At 23.7% G+C, this 10872-nt stretch overlaps 1 protein-coding gene across 1 annotated transcript in view; it reads right to left on the reverse strand.

The window, feature by feature from the left end:
• LOC102681638 (angiogenic factor with G patch and FHA domains 1) overlaps window positions 1-10845 on the reverse strand; it is a 33883-nt gene extending 23038 nt beyond the window's left edge. The window contains exons 1-8 of the mRNA XM_006617233.2: window positions 10766-10845; window positions 9827-10033; window positions 9455-9697; window positions 9219-9377; window positions 8850-9006; window positions 8402-8562; window positions 7865-8307; window positions 7358-7457 (exon numbers count right to left, since the gene is read on the reverse strand). Coding sequence (XP_006617296.1) covers window positions 7358-7457; window positions 7865-8307; window positions 8402-8562; window positions 8850-9006; window positions 9219-9377; window positions 9455-9697; window positions 9827-10009 — 1446 coding nt within the window. The 5' untranslated portion in view covers window positions 10010-10033; window positions 10766-10845. The remainder of the gene's footprint in view (window positions 1-7357; window positions 7458-7864; window positions 8308-8401; window positions 8563-8849; window positions 9007-9218; window positions 9378-9454; window positions 9698-9826; window positions 10034-10765) is intronic.
• Window positions 10846-10872: the final 27 nt, after the last annotated feature.

The following is a 10872-nucleotide window of genomic DNA, read 5'->3' on the forward strand; positions in this document are numbered from 1 at the left end:
TACGATTCACTTTTATCCGGCTCTTTTCTTTCTCTCTCTCTCTCTCTCTTTCTTTCTTTCTTTCTTTTCCTTTATATCTTTCTCCCTCTTCTCTCTAACCTCGCTGTTCAACGTGGCGCGAATCAAAACACTCTCGATCCGGACTTGCCGGACGATTATCCGGGGGAAAAACGAAAGTTAAAAGCGAATTGGACAAACTGGAGACGAAGGGGATGCATTGCACGGAGATCGAAATCGTGATAATCGGAACGTTGCTGTTGCGTCGCGTTTAATGTACTTATCATTATCAGTATTAGTACACACGTGTTAATATATTCAGATGTTAACTCTTAGGACTCCTATGTCGAGGGACATCTATGTGGCTCAACATCACATTTTTTACACCAATTGCAATGTCGAACTAGACTCGATATCATACAACGCAGTTTTTAAAATAATTTAAAATGTTTTTTTTTTCTTTCAAAAAAAAAATTTGTAATACTTTATACAATACTTTATTAAGACCTCTTTTTAGATCTTTTTTGGAAAATTAATTAAGGGGTTGTTGCTACGTAAAAAAAAAAAATTAAAGAATGCAAAAAAAAATTAATATACTTGGAAACTCGATTCTAAGTCAAGAAGTCAAAGCAAACATTAATGTTAATTACTCAACAAATATAAAAATCTATATCTTATATTCTTATCTTTTCCTAATGTTAATATAAGAATATAATTAAAATATAAAATAACAAATTAATAATAGAAATTATTCTTCATTTTCTCATGCATTTAATAGATAATATAAATATAATTTAATTAATATTGATAATAGTGATTGAAATAACAATTGTAGATTCTAATGTTTAAAATAATTCAGAAGAATCTTCTTCATTTAATTTATAGTTTAAAAATTGAATAATTTAAAGCCAAAAAAACTTTACAAAAAAAAATTCTATAAATTAAAAATATAATAAACTAAAAATTCTATAAATTTCAAATACAATTTTCTTAATTTTCTTATTATATTAGATTTCAATTATTAATTTTATCGTGTTATTATATTCTATTATCATTCTCTATTATTCTGTCATTTATAATTCTATAATTTTCTAATTAAATTACATTGTACCAAAAATATTGAGCAATGATGTATATAAAATTGAACTAATTGAAGAAAATCTATAAATTTTAAATACAATAAATATAATTAATCAACGATACACATTATTGCACTATCGATATTATCTTTGATTTATGTTTAGAAAGTTGCTTTCAACGCAACGAATCGAGATTTATTGCAACTAAGGTTGATTTTCATATGACACTGTTACAAAATCGTTATCAAGATTCATAGTTTCGTTACGGTTTATATAACGATACATATAAACTATAAAAAAACATTGACATATAAAAAAATATCGATATTGAACTATATTATTTTTTGTAAGCTAAATCCACATTTATCAAAGTCTAAATGAAAGCGTATAATTCAATCGGTGTATTTATATTTATAAAGTGAATGATAACATATAAAATCTGTAAAATATAATATTTGTAAAATATAAAATATTAAATTTAAATATTTAAATCATGTTCTGTATGCTTCAAAGAATTATTACAAATTTCAACGATGGAATTTATAATTTCTCACAACCTAAAATATTTTTTTATAAAATCACAATTTATTTCATTTTTTCAAAAAAATTTTATGTTGTATTTTTAATGAGATAAAAGAATAATATCTGCGTAATATATTTTAATACATAACAAAGAATTTATTTCTTTATCAATTTTAAAAACTTCTATCATTCTTATAATAAGTAAATATTTAAAATTCGAAAAAGTTTCCAAGTAAGAGTACAAGTAAGATTAAATTATCATAATTACAATTTATAGAGAAAAATTAAATAAAAATTTTGATAATCAAACGACCCATACATATAAGAATTTTTTGGACAATATTTATCATATAGAAAAAGTAAAAAAATATAATTACTATTTAATATATTATATTTTTTATATTCTTTTGAACTGATGTTAAAGATCAATTATTACATCTAAAAATTATCACATCAAAGAATTATCACACTTAAAAATGACTAACAAGAAATGAATTGAATAATAAAATCATTAAAAATAAAGATCATATAAATTAACATTAATCAAGTTTTATTAAATGGAAAATCTTTTTTTGAAAAAAAAAATTGTCTTGAATATAAGAAACGATTATCGCAAATATTAATCACGATATCATTGATTATAAATAATTAAAAATTTTTAAAAACCTGGAAACTTGATACACTATTACTTACAATTTAATATAATATCTAATATAAGAGTTCAATTCTGTTTCTAATTGCATTGATATATAAAATCTTTTTAATTTCCAACGCGAACTGTATTATACTTCTCAAAGAGAAATCGTAGAAAGCTCTTCCAATAGAAGATTTTATGGAAGCACCACGATGCCTCATTCCCTCGCGAAGCTGCGCGTTGGATTATTTATTGCGTCATTAATCAATCAGGTTTTTCCTCGCGGTACTGTAAAGGGCAAGAAAATGCAATATGGAAATGAATGTAAATCGTAAAAGGCACTACCGTGGATGTTCACGCTGTAACCGTGAAATGGCTCGCAACAGCCGGTCTACGTGAAAGTCCATAAAATGAAATTGTTGCAGTTTCCGGATGCACTTTAAGGTTGCCTTCAAGACAGCGAATTGTAACGCGTTGCATCGATTGCGTTTCAGTTGCAATTGTTTAACGATCGGCGTTACGAGTCGGCTTAACTTTACAGTTCCAAGTTAAATTGTAAGGTTATTGCATTATTTATAAGTGACAGAATGCGACTAAATAAAGAAAATTAAATGTTTCGAATGGTAAAATTAAATGTTTGAAAAAATAAATAAATAAAAAGAAAAAGGAACATCATCAAAATATAATGTAGAACAATTTTAAGATTAATAACTATTTTTTAAATGTACTATTATTTAAGTTTCCTAAAAAAATCAAATAACGAAAACAAATAGACAACGCCATAAACATATGTAGATTACTTGAAAAAATTATAAAGCAAGATTCAGATATGTTTACACAAAAAAAATATTATACTTATTGTTATCAAAATGATATTTATCGAAATGAAAACGAAATGAAATGGAATATAGAAGAAAATGGAAATAAAAACCAATATTATAGATTATTAATTTACATTATTAATTCATGAGCAGTATCATTGATAACTCTACTGAAGAAAAAAGAGATTAAATTTTCTTAAATATTTAACTACTCATTGCATTTATATATTGACATAAATAACACAAAATTATCAAAGTTTCAAAAAAATATTTCAATTCCAAAGATATATACAGAAAGATTTAATTTCAAATTTTAACTTTTAACTTAAAAATTAATAATAAATAAATATTGCATCTACTTGTTATATCGAACATCTTTTAAAAAATCCAATTTTTCTTTCTCTGTCCGAAAAGAGTCAATAATAAAAAGTCTTCGTTACATCGGAAAGTACTCAAATAAATGAATCTTCCAAGATTTCATTTGATCAGATAGGACATGCATCCACCTACACCTGTTAACGGCACTTTCATAGCTTGCGACAATTTTATACTTTATCGTATGCTCGTGGTTTAGTGGCAATCGCCATTCGAGAGCTTTACAATGTCTGGTTTACGAACTCTCGAAAGCGAACATGCGGATTCACCCCTCGTCATCCGTCTCTCTTCCTTCTCCTACATTTTCACCCCCGTTGTACGACCGAGAGTGTGTTTCTAGTTTACGATGTAGGTCATACAGATTGAACGAAGAGAAACCACAGAAATAGGTACAGTTACTCCCAAAAATATTTGATACAATATATATAAAATAATATATTGTATATGGTATAACATTGATTAATTTATAGAAGAATTTAAATTATTTCTTTCACGTATTTAAATTGATAATTGATCAACAAATTCAAAATGTTTTATTATATTTGGAAAAACTATGTATTTAAGCATTAAATTTTGTAATTTATTATTAATTTATTAAAAAATATTTTAATAATTAAATTTTATTATTTTATATTTATAAATATGTAAAGTATATGATATTTCTGATGAATCTAAAATTTTTCATGAGAAACCAATTTATTAAATACATTTCAAAATGCAAAATTAATCATCGCATGAAATTATTAAATCGTACATCATATTTCTGACTTAAAATCACGTAATCATAATGTATCTTTAATCATATGATTAAATCTTCGTATTCGCGTAAAATTATACCATTTCTCTTCGAAATGAAACAATTGAAAAAGAATAAAAATAACTATATCATATCTCAAATCGACTTTCTTTTTTCCACATTACAAATATTCGTAAAACATAGATATTTATTATCCCTATAATTGCTTCCTGTGTTGTATAAAAACAAAACTAATTGGCGACATGAAAATATATTAAATATTTCACGATCAGTAAAAAAGAACCATCAACCTCGTTTCTATCTATCATGAATCATAATTATACGGCGATGACAGAAATCGTTTTACGAGAAAAAAAGTATCGAAAGAGAATCATTATCCACGAAAACAACGGATTACAATGCGAGGAGTGTAGAGATCACAGATAAATTTACCATAATTTGCCAAGAAGGATAAAGTTTACAGGCAAATTTAGCAGATACACGTCAAAGTATACAGAGACGAGAGAAAACAACATTCTCTCGCTTTGTCTATGTTTCCTTTCTCCCTCGATCCACCCCCACAAGAGTGGAGCAACACGCCATCTCCCTTCCTTAAGCTCAGAGAGCGTGCAATAGAGCATACGATGCGTCTAGACAAAATAATGATTTGGATTTCAATACATTTGCATTCATTACCCAGGGACACCTCTTCTGTCGTACCCTCTCCCTCTCTGCTGCTCCCGTTTTCGTCTCTGCAAAGATCCCCTCTACTATTCCGTTTCATGTCTCGCAGAGTTACGCTCGTTATCATACGAATGCTCTGGTCGTGCCGTCGGCGCTCGTTTCGTTGCTGTCGAAATGCGATGCGGCCGGACGAGTAAGCAGCACTACCAGAACCAGCTTGCTGTCTGGCTTTTGCAAACATATGTACCGTGTCCATGGATAGACACGTATATGCATATGTGTGTATCGGCAAAATATCGGATGGATCAGTCAGAGGGTGATCATCTGTGATTCGATAGTGTGGAGGCAGAGGAACAGAGAAAGCGTACAAGAGGATGAGCAACGATAATACTAGCAGCAATTGTAGTTTTTAACGCTTTGCCTAAAAAAGGCAAACGAAATCAGATTGCGAATTTACAGCGGCCTATCAATCGAAATGTTCGATTTAGACAAAAGTAAAAAAAATTTTAATTATAATTATCGAAGGAAAATTATTTTAATACCTTGTGCAAATATATTATAATAGATATAAGACGAATGCGAACATTATTAGTTATATTATTACTATATATTAGAATATGAATTCCATTATTAATCATATATATTTTGATGATATAACTGTTTTACGTGTTTTGATTCAGCAAATTTTTTTTTAATTTTATCGTAAGTACATCATTAATAATAGTTTATATATCATAGTTTAAAAGAAATATTTTTTTCGTTTATTTTGGAGAAATAATTGCAAGCATTTATTGGTTATTTGAAAAATTAAAAATTATATAATTGTATATTATATAATTTATTATAAAACTTGAAAAAGAAATTTAAACATCAAATTGATCACAAAATATAAATTTTTTTCTTTTCTCATTTTATTCATACAAGATTGATGTTTTTAATAAATTTTTCATTTTATCTATAAAATTATTAAAAATATTTTTATTTTGCAAATTTGATGGTTGAAAAAATTTTTTAAAAATTAAAAAAAAATATGTTTTTTGATATTTTCTCTTTAAATTTTAAGTTGCAATTTGTTTAAAGTTGTGATCAAGAAAAGTAAATCAAAAAAATTAATAATTTATACATTATTTGAATGTCTTAAATCGATAAACTTTTTTGCAATAAATTTGAAATAATTTTGCAATAAAAATCAAGTGACTTTTGCATAATAAACGATATAAAGAACATCAAACAAATATTTATTAACTATATTTTTTTAAAATGATATTTTTTAAAATTTCATAAATATTTTAAAATATATTATTTATTTATATTTAAATATAAATAATTCTATATACTCATTCTTTACCAATAATATTTTTTTCACAATAATACATATGTATATATCATTATAGAAAAGATAAATATTTAGGATTAAATATTTAATTTATTTTATATTTTTATTCATTTATTTTTTAATGTATTTTGATTTCAAAAAAAATATATATAACATTGATCTATATTGACCACAATGATGATGTTCAAATAATGAATGATCATGCATTTTATATTTCTCAACATTTTTTGCTTTGGTTTCACGTGTAATATCGATACCATGAATTTACTAATCCGAAGAATATTCCATGCAATTGCGAATTGACATCATCGGAATCGCGGATAGAATAATATTCTAATATTCGAAAAAAACATTTTTTATCGATATATCATTTACATATTATAACTATTAGATTTTATCGTTTATTATTAGATAATAGATTCTAAAAAAACATTTTCAAAAGCTAATGAAGATATTTAGAACAAACTTTCGGATTAGAAATATTCATCTTTAAATTAATGGTTTGTTTCATTTATTTTTATTTATTATCATCTGGATTGATGATATTTATGCACTTATAAAAAATTTAAAAATAGAATTTTGAATATGTATATAATGTAAAAGAATGTATAATATATAATTTAAATAAAATCACTATTATAACATAAATTATAATATTATTAAGTGAAACATATCTCTACTTAATTTATATAAATATTTGCAATCTTGTTATATCAAATAAAAATTTAGACTTAAATAAGAATATAAATAAATAGTTTTTTTTTTTTTTGAGAAAGAAATATCTTTTGTCTTTTATTAAAAAATAATTCATGCTAAGATTTACGTTCATGAAATAAAGATAACAAATAAAAATCGACGGATTCTATTTATTTATTGAATTTATGAATCATAAAATTGTGAAAAATTATCAAATATTCTATCATTTCTAAATATTCTACATTACAAAGATTATAAAATATTTTAAATTAAGACAAAATTCGTTTTGTATATATTATAATAATGATAAATTTTGTATATATATATAATAAATTGATAAAATAATACAACTGTTTAATAATTTTTTAATATTTTAATAATCATATCATTAATTACTCTATTATTTTAAACTTTATAATAGTTTTAAGTTAGCTTTTAAAATAAATAAAAATATATTATAAAAAAAGCAGGACTTACCGGTTCAATTGGACCATCTCTTTCCTTTCCTAATGATTGTCCCTCAGACCAGCCCATTTTTGATAGAAGTTTAAATCCTCTGTTGTCCTTTGCGATAGAACTATAAATAAAATCATAATATAAAAATTAAATATTGCAAAAAATATAAAAAAAATTGTATGTATAAAATTGATGTATAAAAATAATAATAATTATTATTATTATTATAGTGATATATATTATATATCACAATATAATTTATAAAAAATTATAAAAAAAAACTTAAAAAAATAAAAAACTTAAACAAAGATCGAAAAAAACGAAAGTTGATTTATGTTTAATCATATAATAATCATAATCATATAATATCTAAAGGAAGAAAAAATTTATAAATTTTTTAAATTATAAATAAATTTATAATTTATATATAGTGTATATATATATATATATATATTATTAAGAATTAAATTAAGAATTTTCATATGATAATTTTTTAAATTTAAATTTTACAACAAATAAATTACTTACATGTCCATTGAACTTTGTTGTGTTTTAGCATGATGATTTAAAGAACCAACGCATTTTCTACGACTTTGCGCTCGATCTTGATATCCTGATGCTACTTGACTAGCAGTTGCAACATTATCTTTTTCTACACCAAACTTATGTTTCAGTCGCCGTAATTCTTGTTTATGTTGCTGCTTTTTAGAAGATTTATTTTCTTCTGCATTACTATTTTGTTGAACAAGTCCTGGTTCACAATGACCACAAGTTTCATTTCCATTGTGAATGTGACACAATAATTTTGTAGTTCCAACTTGCACAATTGAACCATGCGAAACTTCGTGAGGATCAGATTCTTGTTTAGCCACAGATAATCTTTTACCATTTAAAAATGTACCGTTTCTTGATCCCAAATCAGTGATTTCATATATTTTCTTATCTTCATTATATAAAAAACGGGCATGTTGCTAAAATATTAATTATTTTATGTATACTATATTACTTACATTTATACAAAAAAATTTTTTTATTTTTAACTTAAGGATGTTTAGAAATGCTTACTTTACTAATATTTATATCAGGAATGACTACAGAATGATCACCTTCTCGACCAATTGAACCACCCGTATATGCAACAAGAAAAAGGCTTCCAACTTTTAATTTTGGTAAAGTGGTTTCCTTAACTATGATTCTCATACATGGTGGATAAGTTTTTGCTAAATCTGAAATAAAAGTAAATTGACAAAAAATTAATCAATATATTTCAAGTTTAATATATATTATATTATTTGCTTATTTATACTATTAATAATTATATTGTTATATTTATAATACTATATATGTATTATTAAATTATACATATATTATTAAAATATAACGAAAAACAATCATTCAATTGAAAAAAAAAAAGTATTAAAAATAATCACTTAATATTTTATGTATTAAATAAATAAAATGTTTTTTTTTTTTTCGTCAAATAATGTTGTAGGAAAACAAATTAAAAATAAACCTTGATCTTCTTCATGGTCACTGTCACTACTAATACATAATTCTGGAGTAATGTCATTAGAACTGCTGTCACTATCATTGCTTGAACATTCACCCTCCTCGAGTTCATCTTCTGATTGTCCTTCTCTTTTCGCAAGTTTACGTTTTTTCCCCTCATCCTACAAGAGAGACATGTGTGCATATTAAGAGCATAGGATAATTACCTAGTGCTTGACGCCTGTATTTTTCAATTGATATGTTTGAAAGGCCATTTATTAATTCATGTATGTCATCCAAAACCTGAAAAATTAAAAATTTTTGTCTGCAAATGATTTTTTTTCTTTTTTATTTTTTTTAAATTTCATTACATTCTATATAATAGTTTAAGTACCTTAATTGCCTTTCTAGTCTTTTGCTCCTTCTTGCCTTGCACACGAGCAGCTGCTTCGTTCCCAGTTACTAGAGCTTGACTATGGAACTGATATGTTCCACTAGTTTCATCATAATAATAATATGTGCCTGTATTACCATCATAATATAAACCTTGTTTCTGAAACAATTTTTTTTATATAATTTTTATATAAAAATTAGTAATGGAAGTTTAATAATTATTATATAAATACTTACTGCATCATAATAATATCCACTATTATAATCATAATATAAACCAGAAGTTTCTTCATAAACAAAACCAGTTTGCAATAAAGCAGATTCAGCTGCTTCTTTAACTTGTTGTATAATATCAGTTGAAGTTTTATCATTATTAATATTCCAATCTTGTGAAAGATATGATTCTTTTTCATATTCCAAAGGATTTGTTTGAGTTCCATAATCAACTAAATTTTTTTTCTGTAATAATTTCTGACTCTCCTGAAATAAAAATATAAATTATTTCCTATAAAATAAGTATAAATTATTTCTTGTAGAAGTAAAAATATAAAATAATATATGAATAAAAGGAAAAATTTAAAATAATAAATTTAAAAATATAATTCTTACATATTCATTGAGTTTATTTCGTAACTTGGCAATTTTTTTATTTCGTTTTTTAATATGATCACGCATTCTTTGAATAAATCTTAAAACATGAGGATAATTACATAGTTCATCTTGAAAATCCAATTCAAAATCTGATTTTATTTCCCCTTCATCACTTTCACTAGATATATTATTTTCTATCATTTTATTATTTTATCTGTAGAAACTAATAAAATAATGAAATATTTGAAATTAGTTCTTTATATAATCATGTAGAATATAATTATATACTTTATTTAATATTTGTATTTTAAACTTTCCATAAAATTCTTAACTATAATTTATTGAAAAATTTTATTCATTTTTATTTATTTTTTTTAATAAAACATATAAATAATAAACTACAAAAATATTTTAATATTCAACAATATGTAAACAAATTAAATTTGATTTATAAAAAAAATGACTTATAAAAAAAAAATTTTATTCCAAATTATGTCAAATTCTTATTCATAAATAAAATAGAACAATATTATTATATTTTAATTATATATATAAAAATAAAAATAATATAAAACTTATAAATTTCATACATAACATCATAAACTTATAAATAAAATTTATGCATATATGTATATATATATATATAAAGTCATATTTAATATTTCTATTTCACATCAAGCTACGAAACTTGTTTTAATTTCTTACTATGTAAAAAATCAAAAAAAGAACTACTGAATTACGAAATCAATTAAATATATATTGTAATAACAAATATATATTGTAATTTTTACAAATTACAATGTCTTTTTCTTTTAATTTCAATTATTTTATAACGTATATTTAATGAATAAATGTACCTATAACAACAAACTTACGATTCCTAATATTAGTTTGGTTATATCAACAAAAATTAATTCATAATTTCATTTATTTAAAACACTAATGTAATTTTTTACTTTTATGTCGTTTTAAATTATGTATTTCTTTTTTTATGAAGACAAATTTAAGAAATTACTTCAAACAAAATATATCTATTAACATAAGTAAAGACACAAAACTATATA

Source organism: Apis dorsata, unplaced genomic scaffold (assembly GCF_000469605.1).
Source record: "Apis dorsata unplaced genomic scaffold, Apis dorsata 1.3 scaffold_295, whole genome shotgun sequence".
Classification (NCBI taxonomy): Eukaryota; Metazoa; Arthropoda; class Insecta; order Hymenoptera; family Apidae; genus Apis; species Apis dorsata.